Below are 20,836 nucleotides of genomic sequence, written 5' to 3'. Positions count from 1 at the left end.
CCGCAAGCCACCCAACGGTGTGTGGCGGAGGGCACTTTACGTGCCACTGTCATTACCTCCCTTTCCTGTTCCAGTCGCGTATGGTTCGCGGGAAGAACGACTGTCTGAAAGCCTCCGTGCGCTCTCTAATCTCTCTAATTTTACATTCGTGATCTCCTCGGGAAGTATAAGTAGGGGGAAGCAATATATTCGATACCTCATCCAGAAACGCACCCTCTCGAAACCTGGCGAGCAAGCTACACCGCGATGCAGAGCGCCTCTCTTGCAGAGTCTGCCACTTGAGTTTATTAAACATCTCCGTAACGCTATCACGGTTACCAAATAACCCAGTGACGAAACGCGCCGCTCTTCTTTGGATCTGCTCTATCTCCTCCGTCAACCCGCCTGGTACGGATCCCACACTGATGAGCAATACTCAAGTATAGGTCGAACGAGTGTTTTGTAAGCCACCTCCTTTGTTGATGGACTACATTTTCTAAGCACTCTCCCAATGAATCTCAACCTGGTACCCGCCTTACCAACAATTAGTTTTATATGATCATTCCACTTCAAATCGTTCCGTACGCATACTCCCAGATATTTTACAGAAGTAACTGCTACCAGTGTTTGTTCCGCTATCATATAATCATACAATAAAGGATCCTTCTTTCTATGTATTCGCAATACATTACATTTGTCTATGTTAAGGGTCAGTTGCCACTCCCTGCACCAAGTGCCTATCCGCTGCAGATCTTCCTGTATTTCGCTACAATTTTCTAATGCAGCAACTTCTCTGTATACTACAGCATCATCCACGAAAAGCCGCATGGAACTTCCGACACTATCTACTAAGTCATTTATATATATTGTGAAAAGCAATGGTCCCATAACACTCCCCTGTGGGACGCCAGAGGTTACTTTAACGTCTGTAGACGTCTCTCCATTGATAACAACATGCTGTGTTCTGTTTGCTAAAAACTCTTCAATCCAGCCACACAGCTGGTCTGATATTCCGTAGGCTCTTACTTTGTTTATCAGGCGACAGTGCGGAACTGTATCGAACGCCTTCCGGAAGTCAAGAAAAATAGCATCTACCTGGGAGCCTGTATCTAATATTTTCTGGGTCTCATGAACAAATAAGGCGAGTTGGGTCTCACACGATCGCTGTTTCCGGAATCCATGTTGATTCCTACATAGTAGATTCTGGGTTTCCAGAAATGACATGATACGCGAGCAAAAAACATGTTCTAAAATTCTACAAGAGATCGACGTAAGAGATATAGGTCTATAGTTTTGCGCATCTGCTCGACGACCCTTCTTGAAGACTGGGACTATCTGTGCTCTTTTCCACTCATTTGGAACCCTCCGTTCCTCTAGAGACTTGCGGTACACGGCTGTTAGAAGGGGGGCAAGTTCTTTCGCGTACTCTGTGTAGAATCGAATTGGTATCCCGTCAGGTCCAGTGGACTTTCCTCTGTTGAGTGATTCCAGTTGCTTTTCTATTCCTTGGACACTTATTTCGATGTCAGCCATTTTTTCGTTTGTGCGAGGATTTAGAGAAGGAACTGCAGTGCGGTCTTCCTCTGTGAAACAGCTTTGGAAAAAGGTGTTTAGTATTTCAGCTTTACACGTGTCATCCTCTGTTTCAATGCCATCATCATCCCGTAGTGTCTGGATATGCTGTTTCGAGCCACTTACTGATTTAACGTAAGACCAGAACTTCCTAGGATTTTCTGTCAAGTCGGTACATAGAATTTTACTTTCGAATTCAATGAACGCTTCACGCATAGCCCTCCTTACGCTAACTTTGACATCGTTTAGCTTCAGTTTGTCTGAGAGGTTTTGGCTGCGTTTAAACTTGGAGTGGAGCTCTCTTTGCTTTCGTAGTAGTTTCCTAACTTTGTTGTTGTACCACGGTGGGTTTTTCCCGTCCCTCACATTCTTACTCGGCACGTACCTGTCTAAAACGCATTTTACGATTGCCTTGAACTTTTTCCATAAACACTCAACATTGTCAGTGTCGGAACAGAAATTTTCGTTTTGATCTGTTAGGTAGTCTGAAATCTGCCTTCTATTACTCTTGCTAAACAGATAAACCTTCCTCCCTTTTTTTATATTCCTATTAACTTCCATATTCAGGGATGCTGCAACGGCCTTATGATCACTGATTCCCTGTTCTGTACATACAGATTCGAAAAGTTCGGGTCTGTTTGTTATCAGTAGGTCCAAGATGTTATCTCCACGAGTCGGTTCTCTGTTTAATTGCTCGAGGTAATTTTCGGATAGTGCACTCAGTATAATGTCACTCGATGCTCTGTCCCTACCAACCGTCCTAAACATCTGAGTGTCCCAGTCTATATCTGGTAAATTGAAATCTCCACCTAAGACTATAACATGCTGAGAAAATTTATGTGAAATGTATTCCAAATTTTCTCTCAGTTGTTCTGCCACTAATGCTGCTGAGTCGGGAGGTCGGTAAAAGGAGCCAATTATTAACCTAGTTCGGTTGTTTAGTGTAACCTCCACCCATAATAATTCACAGGAACTATCCACTTCTACTTCACTACAGGATAAACTACTACTAACAGCGATGAACACTCCACCACCGGTTGCATGCAATCTATCCTTTCTAAACACCGTCTGTACCTTTGTAAAAATTTCGGCAGAATTTATCTCTGGCTTAAGCCAGCTTTCTGTACCTATAACGATTTCAGCTTCGGTGCTTTCTATCAGCGCTTGAAGTTCCGGTACTTTACCAACGCAGCTTCGACAGTTGACAATTACAATACCGATTGCTGCTTGGTCCCCGCATGTCCTGACTTTGCCCCGCACCCGTTGAGGCTGTTGCCCTTTCTGTACTTGCCCAAGGCCATCTAACCTAAAAAACCGCCCAGCCCACGCCACACAACCCCTGCTACCCGTGTAGCCGCTTGTTGCGTGTAGTGGACTCCTGACCTATCCAGCGGAACCCGAAACCCCACCACCCTATGGCGCAAGTCGAGGAATCTGCAGCCCACACGGTCGCAGAACCGTCTCAGCCTCTGATTCAGACCCTCCACTCGGCTCTGTACCAAAGGTCCGCAGTCAGTCCTGTCGACGATGCTGCAGATGGTGAGCTCTGCTTTCATCCCGCTAGCGAGACTGGCTGTCTTCACCAAATCAGATAGCCGCCGGAAGCCAGAGAGGATTTCCTCCGATCCATAGCGACACACATCATTGGTGCCGACATGAGCGACCACCTGCAGATGGGTGCACCCTGTACCCTTCATGGCATCCGGAAGGACCCTTTCCACATCTGGAATGACTCCCCCCGGTATGCACACGGAGTGCACATTGGTTTTCTTCCCCTCTCTTGCTGCCATTTCCCTAAGGGGCCCCATTACGCGCCTGACGTTGGAGCTCCCAACTACCAGTAAGCCCACCCTCTGCGACTGCCCGGATCTTGCAGACTGAGGGGCAACCTCTGGAACAGGACAAGCAGCCATGTCAGGCCGAAGATCAGTATCAGCCTGAGACAGAGCCTGAAACCGGTTCGTCAGACAAACTGGAGAGGCTTTCCGTTCAGCCCTCCGGAATGTCTTTCGCCCCCTGCCACACCTTGAAACGACCTCCCACTCTACCACAGGTGAGGGATCAGCCTCAATGCGGGCAGTATCCCGGGCAACCACAGTCGTAGTCCGATCAGGGGATGCGCGGGACGAGCTGGCCGTCCCCGACAAACCCCCATCCCGACCCCCACAGTGATGCCCATTGGCAACAGCCTCAAGCTGTGTGACCGAAGCCAACACTGCCTGAAGCTGGGAGCGAAGGGATGCCAACTCAGCCTGCATCCGAACACAGCAGTTGCAGTCCCTATCCATGCTAAAAACTGTTTTGCTAAGAACGTCTGAACTAATCTACAGAGAGCGCAAACAAATCGACAAAATTTAAACGGTTATTAAAATACAAGATTGCCTAGTAAATGCAGTAATGCTGCTACTTGCGCACTGCTGACACTGCTCGGCGGCGGAAGGAGACTAAGCGAAATTACACTATTCAGGTACTAAAACACGATGCTACACTCTCAAATACTATAATACGCCCGAAATTTATGAATTAAACAATGCAAGAACCAAAAACACGCAAAGAAATTAAGAGTTAAACTATGTAACAAATGAGTGAGCTAGGAGTATACGACTTGCTGCTCAGCTGCTTATCCAACGGCGGCAGGGAGCACACTGACTGCGACCAACCGACACTGGCCGTTCAAAACAAAACAGTAGACAAACGACTACGCGAATTTACACTATTCAGGTACTAAAACGCGATGCTACAACTCTCAAATACTATAATACGCTCGAAATTTATGAATTAAACAATGCAAGTACCAAAAACACGCAAAGAAATTAAGAATTAAACTATGTAACAAATGAGTGAGCTAGGAGTATACGACTTGCTGCTGCAGCTGCTTATCCAACGGCGGCAGGGAGCACACTAACTGCGACCAACCGACACTGGCCGTTCAAAACAAAACAGTAGACAAACGACTACGCGAATTTACACTATTCAGGTACTAAAACGCGATGCTACAACTCTCAAATACTATAATACGCCCGAAATTTATGAATTAAACAATGCAAGAACCAAAAACACGCAAAGAAATTAAGAGTTAAACTATGTAACAAATGAGTGAGCTAGGAGTATACGACTTGCTGCTCAGCTGCTTATCCAACGGCGGCAGGGAGCACACTGACTGCGACCAACCGACACTGGCCGTTCAAAACAAAACAGTAGACAAACGACTACGCGAATTTACACTATTCAGGTACTAAAACGCGATGCTACAACTCTCAAATACTATAATACGCTCGAAATTTATGAATTAAACAATGCAAGTACCAAAAACACGCAAAGAAATTAAGAATTAAACTATGTAACAAATGAGTGAGCTAGGAGTATACGACTTGCTGCTGCAGCTGCTTATCCAACGGCGGCAGGGAGCACACTAACTGCGACCAACCGACACTGGCCGTTCAAAACAAAACAGTAGACAAACGACTACGCGAATTTACACTATTCAGGTACTAAAACGCGATGCTACAACTCTCAAATACTATAATACGCCCGAAATTTATGAATTACACAATGCAAGTACCAAAAACACGCAAAGAAATTAAGAATTAAACTATGTAACAAATGAGTGAGCTAGGAGTATACGACTTGCTGCTGCAGCTGCTTATCCAACGGCGGCAGGGAGCACACAGTTGTAAATTCTCGTAGCTGTGTTGGGAAAGTATCAGGGCTCCAAGCGCTGATAGAAAGCACTGATGCTCAAACCGTTATGGGCACTGAAAGCTGGCTAAAGCCGGACATAAGCACAGCCGAAATTTTTGCGAATATCCTAACGGCGTTCCGAAAGGATAGGCTAAACACGGTTGGCGGTGGCGTGTTTGTTGATGTCTGAAGTACTTTATCTTGTCGCGAAATTGAAGTAGATACTTCCTTTGAGTTAGTATGGGCAGAGGTCATTGTTGGAAACCGGAATAAAATAATAATTGGATCCTTTTACCGACCTCCCAATTCAGATGACACAGTTGCTGAAAGGTTCAATGAAACCTTGAGTTTGATTTCAAACACGTACCCGACACATATGATAATAGTTGGCGGTGACTTCAATTTACCCTCGATATTATGGCGAAAATACATGTTTAATTCCGGAGGTACTCAAAAAATATCATCCGAAATTGTGCTAAACTTATTCTCTGAAAATTATTTCGAGCAGCTAGTTCACGAGCGTACGCGAATAGTAAGCTGTTGTTAAAACGCACCTGACCTCTTAGCAACAAATAATCCTGAGTTAATAACGAACATTAAAACCGATTCAGGAATTAGTGAACACAGAGTTGTCGTAGCGGGATTGAATATTGTAATCCCCAAATCCTCAAAAAATAAGCGAAAAATATACCTACTCAAAAAGAGTAGACCACATGTGGCTTAAATTCAAAGAAATACTATCAGCAGCAATTGAGAGATTTTACCAAACAAATTAACAAAGGATGGAGCTCATCCTCCTTGGTACACAAAACGGATCAGAACACTGTTGCAGAAACAACGAAACAAACATGCCAAATTTAAACAGACGCAAAATTCGCAAGATTGGCGATCTTTTGCAGAAGCTCGAAATTTAGCGCGGACTTCAATGCGAGATGCCTTAACAGTTTCCACAACGAAACTTTGTCTCGAAACCTGACAGAAAATCCAAAGGATTCAGGTCGTATGTGAACTATGTTAGCGACAAGAAACAATCAATGCCTCCTCTGCACGATAGCAATGGAGATACTACCGAAGACAGTGCTGCCAAAGCAGAGTTACTACCTGCACTACGCTTGTCCGTCCTCTTTTAGAATACAGCTGCGCGGTGTGGGATCCTTACCAGATAGGACTGACGGAGTACATCGAAGAAGTTCAAAGAAAGGCAGCATGTTTCGTATTATCGCGAAATATGGGAGAGACTGTCACAGAAATGATACAGGATTTGGGCTGGAAATCATTAAAAGAAAGGCGTTTTTCGTTGCGACGGAATCTTCTCACGGAATTGCAATCACAGATTTTCTCCTCCGAATGCGGAATTATTTTGTTGACACCGACCTACATAGGGAGGAACGAACACCACGGTAAAATAAAGGAAATCAGAACTCGTACGGAAAGATATAGGTGTTCATTCTTTCCGCGCGTTGTACGAGATTGGAATAATAGAGAATTGTGAAGGTGGTACTATGAACGCTCTGCCAGGCACTTGAATGTGATTTGCAGAGTATCCATGTAGATGTAGATAAACTGAAATGCAAACTTTTTACATCCTTGATGAGGTCATTTTTATTTTCAGAGCAGTGTTGTCCTTCAGAAGCAGATAAAGAAACGAGCAGAACAGAAACCTATAGACTGGCACAAATGTCGGTACATCTACAATAAAGCATTTTTTTCGACCCACTGAAAACAGTTCAACATTTAAGAATACATTTAATGCCAGCTGTTTAATATATTCAGTAATAATTTCGTTATGAGTAATCATTCTTCAGTAATATTCAGAGATTTTTTTAAATACCAGCTATCAGTACACAGCACACGATGTGTGTGTTTGTGTGTGTGTGTGTGTGTGTGTGTGTGTGTGTGTGTGTAAACGCGTGCGCGCGAGAGAGAGAGATGCTTTGTGACTGTACGAGTGCAAGAAAGAGACCAAGAGTGAAGAATAGAACTGGTAAAAAAAGTCATTAAGGTCATTATAAACGATAAGCAGCTGTCAGCAACACACGCCCTTCCGCGGTACAGCATGCTAGTAAAAAATAATTTAAAAAAAGAACATGCTTCTCTGTTCTTTCCTTTTATTCTTAGTAATATAGACAATGGTGATATACGTAAGTTTAAATGCATACATCTACTAACTTTCAATATCATGAGTATTGTCCTATCGCTTGTTTTAACTAGTAAATTATACATCCTAGGAGTAAAAGGTTTAAAAGTACTTTCTTAATAAATGTCCATATTTTCGCCATCTAAAACTGCTTGGGGCAAACGCCCTTTTATAAACGCCCTGCCCACTGGGCACTTGCCCGACTCACACCGCTGCTGCTGGCACTGCCGCACCCAGCCCGCGCTCCAGACGCCTTAGAGTTGGTTGTCGCGTGTGCCGCCAGAGGACGTGCTGACGACGCCGGAGGCGCTGTGGGGGTCCGCGGACGGCTCCCACGTGCTGTTCGCCACCTTCAACGACTCGGAGGTGCGCTCGTTGGCCTTCCCATGGTTCGGCGCCGGTGCGTCCTCCGGCGCCATCTCGGGCGGCTTCGGCACCTGGTCCACCTTCCCAGAGTCGCGTAGCGTCCGCTTCCCCACGGTGAGTAGTGCGCAGTGCTGCCCTGTCCAACTGAGCTTGCCATCACTTATGTCACCCTCCACCGATAAAATTTCGGAAGATTTAGAGTGGAATCCCCCCTACGGCTTTGTCGTAATGGTAACACTAAGCCTGTCAGGTCGCAGAAGTCAAGCGCTGTCGGGCTTGGCTCATACTGGGTTGGTGACCGTCTGCGTCTGTCGACCGCTCTTAGCGAGAGGGGTGCACTCAGCCCTTGTGAGGCCAAGTGGGGAGCTACGTGATTCAGTACTGGCGGCTCCAGTCCTAAAAACTGACAACGGTCGGAAGAGCGGTGTGCTGACCACATACTCCATCATACCTGCATGCGGTGACTCCTATCAGCTGAGGATGACATTGTGGTCGGTCGGTACCGTTGGGCCTTCCGAGACCTGTTCGGACGGTGTTTCGTTTAATTTACAGGGAGTATTTTCTGAGTAGTTTTTGGTATAAGGGGTTCCGATTGGGCACTGCAGAGTATTAGTATTTCGTTTGACATCTTATATCCATTTATATGACTTTGTGACAGTTTTGACGAGTGACACTTGTGCGGAAGTGGAATGTGTTGACGTTTCTGCGGAGCCCAAAACACTTCAAATAGTATTTTGCTTTCAGATTCGTGACCTTCGGCAACTCACAACCAAACTGTCATATTCCAAGCTCATCTAGACCGCAGGATAAGCTGTAGATCAGTCACACACCACATGTAGATTTCTTTCTTTAAATATCGTTGGCTTCGCGAAGTCACAACCAACATTTTACCCTAAGTTAGACGTTGTCTGATGATGAGTAAATCAGTCTGAAACTGGAGTCCGAAATAAAAGCTATAAACTGCTATTTCCCCGTCCTGTGTCTAATTCACGATACAATCATACAAACTGTCAACAGATGTCGTTATGACCGTGTTCTGCACGGACAACAACGCCAGCAGTGACGTCAGGGTACCTGTCAACCGGGGTGGTGTTTGCAGCCACATCCACAGTCGCTGTGTACACAGTAACAGACGGTGCAGTACGGCACAGAGAAGACGCCTACAGACTCTGCTGTGGAGGACCATAGGGAGAATGGAAGCAGGAGAGTCGCAGACTCATGTGGGCCGATCTCTTAATGTTAATCTTTCTGTTATTTCTCGGATGAGGCGACACTTTATAGAGACCGGAAATGAATTGTGGAGACCAGGACAGGGCCGACAACATGTGAAATCAGAAACAGTGGACCGTTATTTGGCTGCAATGGCAAGACGTTACTGCCTTACTATTGCACTGCAGTTGACATCTGACCTCGCAGCGTCCCACGGACCTGTTGTGTCGAGGCAGACGGTGTACAGACGGCTTCAGCAGTGACTTTTATTGTTGGAGACCTGCCCTCTGTTTACTTTTGACGAATCTTCACAGAAGAGAACGTCTAGAGTGAAGCCATCAACATGCAAAGTTGACAGTCGAACGGTGAGCCAACGTTCTTTTCACAGATAAGACCCAATTTGGACTGGAGAGTGATTTTCGACGAATTCGCATCTGGAGGACATGCAGAACACTATTTTGGGACCCAAACATTGTGAAAAGAGATCGATATCGAGGAGGGTCCCTAATGATGTGAGCAGGGATTATGTTGACCATTCGAACACCTCTTCAAGAAACTGAACGGTTGAATCAACGAGATTTAACTATCGTCAGGTACCGTAACGATATCTTGGGGTCTCAAGCGCGGCTGTTGCGAGGTGCTGTGGGTCCAGACTTCGTACTGATGGACGATAATGCTCGGCTTCATTGAGGACGGGTAGTTGGTGTTGTTTGGAAACAGAAGATACTGCACACATGGTGTGGCCTGCTCGCTCTCCCGATTTAAATCCCATAGAGCTTGGAGACGGACTGCATCACGACAACATCCACCAATCACTCTCCAAGACTTGTGAACAGTTCTCCAGAAAGAATGGGCGTTATTGCCTCAACATGAGACTGATGACATCATTCACAGCACGTCCCGTCGTTGTCAGGCCTATGCTTCTGCCAAAGGTGGTCACACCTCATACTGAGCACATTAATCAGTTGTCAGAATGTTTGTGCAAATCTGTTAAGTTGGAAAAAATCGAAGAACATTTATGTCTAGCGTCATGCATGTTGTAGTTGATTACGTTTTGTATTCTTTAAGCTGCTTCTAGTTTACTATCAATGTTTCCACTGTTCTGTGGCAAAATAAACGCAACGTTCCAAAATTTCTGTTTGTTGTTTTAATTTTGGACACCAGTGTATATTATCATAAAAAAGCGACTGGTCGCATTTTTTTCTACCTTCTAAAGATATATTAAAACTAATTTCTAGTAATTTGTGTCGTAGACTAGAGGAAAACTGTAGAACCTGATCGGTTTGGTGGTCCATGTTACGATGTTGCATGGGCGCACTGAGTTCCAAATTTCTGAAGACGGTACACAAACCAGACAACGTTAGACACTGCACTTCTTCCCCGTATGCCCCGTTTCAGGGGTGCATTTGGTCCTGACGCTATTTTTATGGATGAGAATGGGTGCTGCATGGAGCTGCGCAAGTTGTGGAGCTCTTGGGATGAGAGGGTATTCGGCGAATGGACTGACTCGCCTGTTCCCCGACTTGAATCCCATCCTGGAACTCTCTATACACAGAATGTATCAAATTCTTTGTGATAAATATCTAAGGCTGGCATATCCGGTCGTGAGAAACAACTTCTGTTACAGACAAAATGTTAGCTGACGCCTCACAGCGACGTTAGGTGTCCTTTAGCGTTCGATAGCGCTGGGACGATGGGATATCACCGAAGTAGCAGTCTCTACAAACTAGGTGTACACCACATTACTTATCGAGGTAAATTGATGGAGAGATTCCCAACAAGACTACCATAAACATGAGTGTCTCTAAGCGGAGAAAGATATTTTAGAAGCGAATGAGGAACTCGAAGTTTTCTTGGTCTAAAGTTAGTCTGCTATGTGATCATAAGACGACAAAAATGAATAAATTATAGTGCTAATATGGATTCAATTTGCAACCTCTGCTGCTTTTTGTAAAGATAGGGAACGAGTGGGGTAAGGGCACCGAGGTACCGCCACTGTATGTTTTCCTTTAACTTGCCCTTCCTTGCACTGGTCCACTTGTCTAAACGATTTCTCAGTGAGGTACCCGTCCGCGAAAAACGGAAAACAATGCTGTTTAGAATGAAATAGCCGTTGTAACATGCGGCACCCATATCGATTAAAATACTATTTAACAAATGGTGATAGCTACTCGTCTATACGCGACATCTAGATACTGTACTCTCTAGTGATCGCTTTAGGAACTCTCGTTGCTCTTCCAATATTTGAGAACACACATGAATTCATTGACAGAAATTAAACGATTATCAAACAATTGCATAATAAAAATACTAAATACTAAAAAGCGTCGCTGTGGATCTCCACGATAGTACGAGGGTGAGTCAATTGAAAACCTTAAATATTTCTTTAAATATTATTTATTGCGCAGAAGTGGTACAAAGCTGTATCACTTTTCAGCATTATCTCCCCCACGCTCAATGCAAGTCCTCCAGCGCTTACAAAGTGCATAAATTCCTTTAGAAAAAAATTCTTTTGGTAGTCCACGCAACCACTCATGCACCACGTGGCGTAGCTCTTCATCAGAACGGAACTTCTTTCCTCCCATTGCGTCTTCGAGTGGTCCAAACATATGGAAATCACTAGGGGCAAGGTCTGTTGAGTATGGTGGATGAGGAAGACATTCGAAATGCAGATCTGTGATTTTTGCAACTGTTGTACGGGTAGTGTGGGGCCTTGCATTGTCATGTTGCAAAAGGACACCTGCTGACAGCAATCCGCGTCGCTCTGATTTGATTGCAGGCCGCAGATGACTTTTTAGGAGATCTGTGTATGATGCACTGGTGACAGTGGTCCCTCTAGGCATGAAATGCTCCAAAATGACGCCTTTTTCGTTCCAAAAGAGAGTCACCATAACCTTCCCTGCTGATGGTTCAGTTCGAAACTTCTTTGGTTTTGGTGATGAGGAATGCCGCCATTTCTTGCTCGCTCTCTTCGTCTCCGGTTGGTGGAAGTGAACCCAGGTTTCGTTCCCAGTAATGATTCTTGCAAGGAAGCCATCAGCTTGTCAGCTGCGGTGGCGGTCATCTTCCAGAAACTTTGTGAAACTGGAGCACATCATGCACAATGTGGTGTGCTGACCCATGAATAATCTGTAAACATGATGCAATGTCATTCAGTGTCGCTCACCGGTTTTCACACCATTTGCGAACTTGCTACTCCATTCGTAGACTTGCTGCTGTGACAAACATGCATCACCGTACTGAACCTTCATTCGTCGATGAATTTCAATGAGTTTCACACCTTCACTAAGCAAAAACCGAATAACAGAATGTTGTTCTTCCCTGGTGCAAGTCACAAGTGGGGCGGCCATCTTTGTACTAATACTGCGGTTGTACGTGTGCATCTGCACTATGCCGCCACCTACAGGCCATTCTGCACGCTGTTTGTAACACGCTTACCAACTTACAGGATAATGGCGCGAAATTTCGATTTGCTATTACAAATTTAAGGTTTTCATTTGACTCGTTTAGGAATCGAACTAGCACGGGTGAAACGTCTCCATGTTGATGCAGTAAAAACTAGATTTTGATGCATCTCAGTGTATGTGACGCGATAACTTGTGAACTATGGCTGGTACAAATAATTTTGCAGGTACGTTGACTGGTATATGTAGATACTGTCTGTAAAATGTTTTGCGAGTAGAGTCATCAGTACAGAAGTAATATATTAAAACGTGATGTTGATGCTGGGGTGTTTTACTGTATCAGGCGGTGCAAGCGAGAAAAAATTCCAGAAAAGTTTTAAGTTACGTGTAAAGTTTGTTGTAAGTCGCTAAGTGCTCTAATCCCCAAATACTGGCTGAATATAGTCTGGGTACTCTGCGCGCCTTGTACTCCGCTCCCTCAAGTGATATACACTACTTCTAACTTCAATACTTGGCTTATTATGTTCAGCTTTTAAAGTAAGATAATATCTCTTGATGTGTAGGTTACGACAGCATTTAAATTCTGAAATTTGAGTAATAATCGTATGAAATACTGAAAAGCAAATTTCTGTTGCGCCACGTCCATGGCCTGAGCCATGAAATCCCTTCTTCGATCGTTTCCAGAATAGTTAACATACTGTACCAGCTTCGAAAGATGGCCGACGATGTATTGTGGTGAGTGCAAATTTCTTTGAAGAGATCTCTGATTGTTTTCTTTGTTTTACACTATGCACGGTCGATCTTGTAGAATGGCGGGGGCGTTCAGAAAGTAATGCAACACATTTTTTTCTGAAAACACGTTGGTTTTATTCAGGATACCAATCCATATTATTCCCCACTCTTTTGGGTACAAAACCCTAGTTTTCAAAATAATATCCGAACAATGTGACGACCTTACGACACCTAACCGGAAATGCCTGTAAGCCAGCGCGGTACCACTCTACTAATCAACATCGGATCCTACGTCTTCTTGCATCAATAATCTCCCCATGGTTCACGTACTGCTTCACGAAGAGGCCATCCTTCGTTGGGCCCAACAGATGGAAGTCGGAGGTGCGAGATCCTGGCTGTAGGTTGGATGAGGAATAAAAGTTCAGTGAAGCTTTGTTAGCTCCTCTCGGGCGCGTAGACGTGTGCGAGGCCATCCGTTTTCAAGAAGAAGAATATGATTGTTTGCATTTTTGAGGCGGCGAACACGCTAAGGTCGTTTCTTCAGTTTCCTGAGGGTAGCACAATACACTTCAGAATTGATCGTTGCACCATGATGAAGGACATCAAACAGAATAAACCCTTCAGAGTTGGAGCAAACTGTCGCCATGACTTTATATGCTGAGGTTGCGGCTTTGAACTTTTTCTTCAGAGGAAAGTTGGTGTGGCACCACTCAATCTTTTATTTCCAGTTCGAAGTGATGGGCCCATGTTTCGCTGCCTCTGAACGATATTCGACAAAAAATGGTCCGGTCATCCTCGAAACGCGCATACAATTCCTCACAGATTGCGCTTCGTTGCTCTTTATGCTCTTGTGTTAGGCGGCGAGGCACGCAGCGGGCACATAGCTTTGAGTAACCCAACTGAGAGACGAATGTGTCAGCACTGCCAACAAAGACGCCCAGTTGGGCAACGAAGTGTTTCATTTTCATTCGCCGATAACCTCGAATAAGACTGTCCGCACGTTCCAACATTGTAGGAGTCAAATTCACAGCTGTGTGCGGTCGCCCTCCCTGGGAGATCGAACACGTTTGAGCGACCTTGTTGCGGTGATGACAGACGCCCTGCCCAACGACTCACCGTGCTTTTGTTCACTGCCAGCACTCCGTAGACTTTCTGCAAGAACCTAATGAATATCTGCGACTCTCTAGTTTTCCGTCACAAGAAACTCAATGACAGCTCTTTACTTGGAACGCATATCCATTGCAAACGCCATTTTGAAGGTAATACTGTATATAGCGCCACTACCTGTCGCAACTTCTGAAACTGTAGAGATTGAAACGATTATAACGCACGGCGTCCAGCAACAAATTCCGCAAACGGCCGAGAAAAATGAAGTGTTGCATTGCTCAATGAACGCCCTGGTGTGTGTGTGTTGTGTTACGCTGCGGTGTTGGCGCAGAGTGTGGCTGGAGCGTGGCTCTTGTTGCAGCCAGGCACGACGAACCCGGACGTGCGGCTGTGGATCCTGGACCTGAGCAACTACAGCGAGCCCCTCCGCTGGGAGATTCGGCCGCCGTCCGTGCTCGAGGAGACGTGAGTCAGTTAGTCACCCACTCACTAGCACTAACCTGCGCACCGCGCGGCTCTCACCGGGTTACCTGCCTCTGCCTCCACTCGCTGACACGCATCTGTCTCCCGTCACTCATGTCGCGTCACCTTGTATTGGATTGAATTTTATTTTCAAAATATCTTGAATCAGTTTTGGAATCTTAAGCTCTGCGCTGACTGATTGTTTCGTCGGCTCTTCGTAGAATATTTTATGCATTACGAGTGAAACATACACAACCTTTGTGTAATCATATCCTTGAAGGAAGGAAGATGAAATCTCTTGAAATAATGGTGATTAACAAACACTGCTTCATAAACCCAAGCTTAGTGCTGAATGACCACACACAGTTCCCTTACTCACCACTTACACACAGTTCCCTTACTCACCACTTCCAGCTGCATATACTACTCATAATCCCATGCAGTCCATATTGTAAATTACCCCTCTTACTCACATTCCCCGTTTTCCTTTATTTCAGTTCCTATAATTTCTCTCCTTCGGTTAAAATAAATTATTTTGTATAATCACAGCTGCTTCACCCATTTGCTTAATATCACTGTTATATCTTGTCTATTTGTAATTTCTGACCTATTAAAGATAAGGTATTAATTCGTTCAGCCACACCTTTGGAATTTGTCACCAAAGTTTAATTTGAATTATTTTCTTCTATGTGCAACTGTTTTAATTTGTCTATAGTTCATCAGTTAATGTGTAACCTATTTTATTATTTTATCTTAGTTAAATAATCTTATATCGCATTTACACTGAAATAATACCTCCTGTCTTATTCCTAATTCTAAAATTAACATTTTTCATCTCTGGAAATAGAGATGATCTGTAGATGCACTAGTTTAAAACCTTTGATCAAACAAAATTTCACTGCACCACATACTTATCTTTGTACCTGATGATGGGGTAACAACCTAAAACAGGTTCAAGTAACAAATAATAACTACTGTAAAATATTACATCAGTGTTGTCTGTGTTTCATTCATAATCTTTTAATGAACTTAGGGATTAGTATTGATTGTAGACTAATGTAATCAAAGAAACTTACATGTGATATGATAATGGGTTATTCAAAGAGGAATAAATGAATAAAACGCAACACATGAAGAGACTAAATTGTGGGTTGTATCTTCATGACGTATATGGCACTATTATTACACAGGTCAACGGTGAAGAAACCTGTGGCCTTACATCGCTCAGCTTCATACAATGACAAAAACCCCTATAACCCACATTTTTCACGGTTAACGGTCGGCCTGCTTAGCTGAGTGGTAACGTGCTCGTCGCCCATGCAAGCGGGCCGGGTTCGATTCCCGGTCGAGTTGGAGATTTTCTCCGGTCGAGGACTGGGTGCTGTGTTGTCCTCATCATCATTTCGTCCTCATCACCGGTACGCAAGTCGCCCAATGTGGCGTCGACTGAAATACGATTTGCACTTGGTGGCCGAACTTCCCCGAATAGGGGATTCCCGGCCAACGATGCCATACGCTCATTTCCATTTTTTCACGATCAACACTGAATATTTTTAAAAAGTGCGTTTCATGGTGGGAAATTAAGGAGCTGGGACCTGAATAAACTGAAAGAACCAGAGGTTACTGAGAGTTACAGAGTGAGCACTAGGCAATGATTGACTAGAACAAGGGAAAAGAATATAGTGGATGACGAATGGGTAGCTAAGAGATTTAATAATGAAGGCAGCAGACGGTGAAAGAGGTGAAAATACAAGGCGTCGTAGCAATCTTTGGATAACAAGGAGAAATTGATTTTAGCGAATGGAAAGAGAAAACACAAAAATGCAACAAATGAAACAGGCGAAAGGGAATACAAACGTTAAAAAAAAGTCAGACTAACAGGAAGTGCAAAATGGCTGAGGAGGAATCGCTAGATAACAAAACTAAGGATTTACAAGCTTATTTCACTAGGGGAAAGATAGATACAGCCTACAGAAAAATTAAAGAGCCCTTTGGGGAAAAGAGAAGAGTGAATATCACCAGCTCAGATGAAAAACCAGTTCAAAGAAGTGAATGGAAAGCTGAAATGTGGAAGGAACATAAAGAAGGTCTGTACAGGAGAAAGGTAACTGAGTACAATATTATAGAAATGGAGGAGATCATACATGAAGGCAAGCTGTGATGTATGGTACTGCGAGCAAAATTTGACAGAGCATTGAAAGGCCTAAGTAGAAACAAGGCCCTGGGAGTAAGCGACATTCCGCCAGAGCTATTTGTAGCCTAGGTAGAACCTGCCATAGCAAAACTCTTCCATCCAGCGGGTAAGATTTATAAAACAGGCGAAATCCCCACAGACTTTAAGAAGCAGCTGCTGACAGGTGTGAAAATTATCGAACTACCTGTTTAATAAGTCATGGTTGCAAAATACTAACAAGAATTCTTTACAGAAGAACAGAAAAACTGGTAGAAGTCGACGTCGGGGAAGATCAGTTTGGATTCCAGAGAAATGTAAGAACTCGCAAGGCAATACTGACCCTACGACTAACCTTAGAAGAAAGGTAAAGGAAAGTTGAAGCTACGTTTATAGCATTTACAAACTTACAGAACACTGTTGACAATGTTGACTGGAAAACTGTCTTTGAAATTCTGGAGGTATCAAAATACAGGGAGCGAAAGGCTATATTCAACTTGTTCAGAATCCAGAAGACAATCATAAGAGTCGATGGACTTGAAAGGGAATCAGTGGTTGAGAAGGGAGTGAGACAGGATTGTAGCCTATCCCCGATGTTATTCAATCTGTACATTGAACAAGCAGTACAGAAAACCAAAGAAAAATTTGGATTAGGATTTAAACTTCAGGGAGACATTGTAGTTCTGTCAGACACAGTAAAGCACTTGGAGCAGCAGTTGAACGGAATTGACAGCGTGTTGAAAGGAAGATATATCATGAGCATCAACAAAATCAAAACAAGGATAATGGAATGTAGTCGAATTAAACCAGAGAATTACATTAGGGTGCGAGGCACTTAAAGTAGCAAATGAAATATGCTATTTAGGTAGCAAAATAACTGATGATGGCCGAAGTAGAGAGGATATAAAATGTAGACTGGTAATGGCAAGAAAAGCATTTCTGAAGAAGAGAAATGTGTTAACCCAGAATATAGGTTTAAATTTTAAGAAGACTTTTCTGAAGATATTTTTCTGGAGTGTACCCATGTGTGGAAGGGGAACATGCACGATAAACAATTTAGACAGAAAGAGAATAGAACTCTTGAAACGTGATGCTAAAGAAGGCTGTTGAAGATTAGATGGGTGGGTACTACTAATGAAGAGATACTGAACAGAATTGAGGAGACAAGAAATGTGGGACATAACTTAAGCAAATGAAGAGATCGGTTTATAGGATACATTCTGAAACAACACGGGTTCGCCAGTCGAGTACTGGAGGCAAGCGTGAGGGGTAAAAATTGTAGAGGGAGATCAAGAGTTGAATACAGTAAGCAGATTCAGAAGGATGTAGATTACAGTAGTTATTTGGAGATGAATAGGCTCGCACAGGATAGAGTAGCATGGAGAGCTGCATCAAGCAATAACTATCCGCGTCACAAGGCTGGTATGGCGCCACAGATATTTGAAGAGAGTGACAGTGGAATCACGTTGATGTCGGGACCACTAGATTCACTTGATCTAAACGCGGCGGAACACATATTGGACCCAATCGCGTCATCAAGTCTGCGCCCACTAAACACAGGGAGAAAATTTACGGGAACTGCGAGGGCTGTGCGTAGATTCCTGGTGCCACATTCCTCCCAGAGCTCTTAAAGACTTGTCGAATCAATACCATCCACATCCGCTGTCGTATTGCTTTCCTAAGATGGGCAAACGCGCTGTGAAGCATGTGGTATTAATGTTCTGCCTCGGCAGTTTAAGACTTAACTATTATGAAAGCTCTTGGCTTGTTCTTCTATTTGTGCGAGAGTCTTATGTATCCGCAAAAATTCTATTACCACATTTACAAATAAATTTAGACCTAATGAAACAGTTCGTTAAAACTTAGCCAAAGACGCAGAAAGTTTCTAGTGCCTCTGCGAGAAGAGTTTTCATGTGTCAGAATCGCAACTGAAGGAAGACGTGTTTTTTAAACCCGACATTCGATGATTGAAGATCGGTTCGAATTTTTGAGCCAAAAATACATTAATCAAGAAATTTGATACTAACTTCTTAGACCATAAAAGTGACCCATATCATATTTCTATTGAAGCGAACATAGTTGAAAAGTTCTAGATGTTAGTTCAAGATCTTTTTGAAATGTCGCCTTGATATTTTCTCCTGAACATTTGGGTGCTGTCGGTCAGAAAAAAGGTGAGCTCATGGATCAAACTATCAAAGTGATAAAGAGACCTTGTCGGGTCGTCTGCAACGCAAATTGTAATGGGAAACTACTAATGGTTAATATGTAAGGACTCGGTGAAAGAAAAGATTCTAAGTTCAGTTTACAGTCAAGCTCACGGTTTTAATCTGCCAGGTAGTTTCAGTGATACTGGTCACATCACCGAGACGTGCGGAGGCAAAATCACCGGAGAAAAAGTTACATTATATCCTTTCGGAAGAAGATGGAAAGGGGTTATAACGCATTTGGCAACTAATTACCGTGCAGTAATGAGTTTTCAAGTTTGTAATTCAATGAAACCTTCGATGATATTGAAAAATTCTGTTACTTTTCGTTCCAGTGACATTAATTTTAATGATATACTAGATTAAGGCAGTGCCATATAGTGGCGCCAATTGTGTGTATGTAATAGATAGAAAAATGATGTATGTTACGGGTTCCTTGTGCAGAAGGCCATGTCATTAAGCTATTACGCACCAAAAAATTATCAAAATATATTTCATGCGCCTATACAATGTACGACATATGAGTAGATCTCAAAAGACAGAGGAAATTACATAATACGTAAAATTTATTTCTGCCGTTCGCTGCAGTGAACCGCTAAAAGATGTTGGTAGTAAAATTAAAGAGCTAGAGGATTATATTAGTCAGTCCAAATGGAGAGCTACTTTTTATTTACACGTGGAAGGGTATTGGAGATTCTGTCACTGACATGCGTAAAAAATATAGCGGGGTATAAATTTAGAAATTACGCGAAAAACCCGAAGCGGATCTCCCAGCAACGCGCTCAACTGTCTTTGTTCCCACTTTTAAAATTCTGCAGGGGCTTCTGAGATTTACAGCCCCGTAACACTTTCTGTATGCTTTCCGTTTGTTCGCTGCGATTTTGGGAATGGCTGTCTTCCAGTAGTTTTTGCCATATCTTTCACCAGTGGAGATTGTAATCTGAAGATTGGGAGGCAGAATTGCTAAATGGCATTATCAAGTTCGGTGTTGTTAAAGTCACTGAATCGTATAAAACCGGAATAAAAAGCTTCATCCTTAGGTAAAAAGAATTACACGCCGAGACAGACAATTAATCTCTAGCGTCAGAAGCATACTAGCTATGGCAAAAGCTGCATTGTAAGTCTAGTAACATGGACAAATAGTTTACCTTCAGTTTTTACCATAATATGCGAAAAGGCAGTGACAAATATGAAAGCAAAATCTAGAATAGGTGTCGAAATCTGTGGTAAATAAACTGAAATCGCGTCACACCTCTTTTTGCCTGACCTAGTGGAGCAACGAGACATGGTATGCAATCGGCAAGTTGTTGCAAGTCCCCTGCAGAAATATTGAACCGTGCTGCCTCTATTGCCGTCCATAATTTCGAAAGTGTCCGCCCCCGGTAGCTGAGTGGTCAGCGCGACAGACGGTCAGTCCTAAGGGCCCGGGCTCGATTCCCGACTGGGTCGGAGATTTTCTCCGCTCAGGGACTGGATGTTGTGTTGTCCTAATCATCATCATTTTTCATCCCCATCGACGCGCAAGTCGCCGAAGTGGCGTCAAATCGAAAGACTTGCACCAGGCGAGCGGTCTACCCGACGGGAGGCCCTCGTCACACGACATTTTTATTATTATTTCGAAAGTGTTGCTGATGTATGATTTCGTGCGCGGACTGACCTCTCGATTACGTCTCATAAATGGTCTATGACATTCACGTAGAGGGATCTGGGTAGCGAAATCTGTCGTTCGAATTATCTAGAATGTTCTTCAAACCAATCGCGCAAACTTGTGGCCTGGGGAATGATATCGTTGTTTGGCAACATGAAATCGATG

General features: G+C 43.7%; 1 protein-coding gene across 3 annotated transcripts in view; it reads left to right on the top strand.

The window, feature by feature from the left end:
* Positions 1-20,836, top strand: part of LOC126483960 (inactive dipeptidyl peptidase 10) — a 1,424,293-nt gene that overhangs the window by 1,202,920 nt on the left and 200,537 nt on the right. For all 3 annotated transcript variants that reach the window (XM_050107257.1, XM_050107256.1, XM_050107255.1), the window contains exons 9-10: positions 7,653-7,849; positions 14,549-14,652. In XM_050107257.1, the coding sequence (XP_049963214.1) occupies positions 7,653-7,849; positions 14,549-14,652 (301 nt within the window). The remainder of the gene's footprint in view (positions 1-7,652; positions 7,850-14,548; positions 14,653-20,836) is intronic.

This window comes from Schistocerca serialis, chromosome 6 (genome assembly GCF_023864345.2).
Source record: "Schistocerca serialis cubense isolate TAMUIC-IGC-003099 chromosome 6, iqSchSeri2.2, whole genome shotgun sequence".
Lineage (NCBI taxonomy): Eukaryota > Metazoa > Arthropoda > Insecta > Orthoptera > Acrididae > Schistocerca > Schistocerca serialis.
The sequence above is the reverse complement of the archived record's forward strand: the minus strand, read 5'-3'. Positions and strand labels throughout refer to the sequence as shown.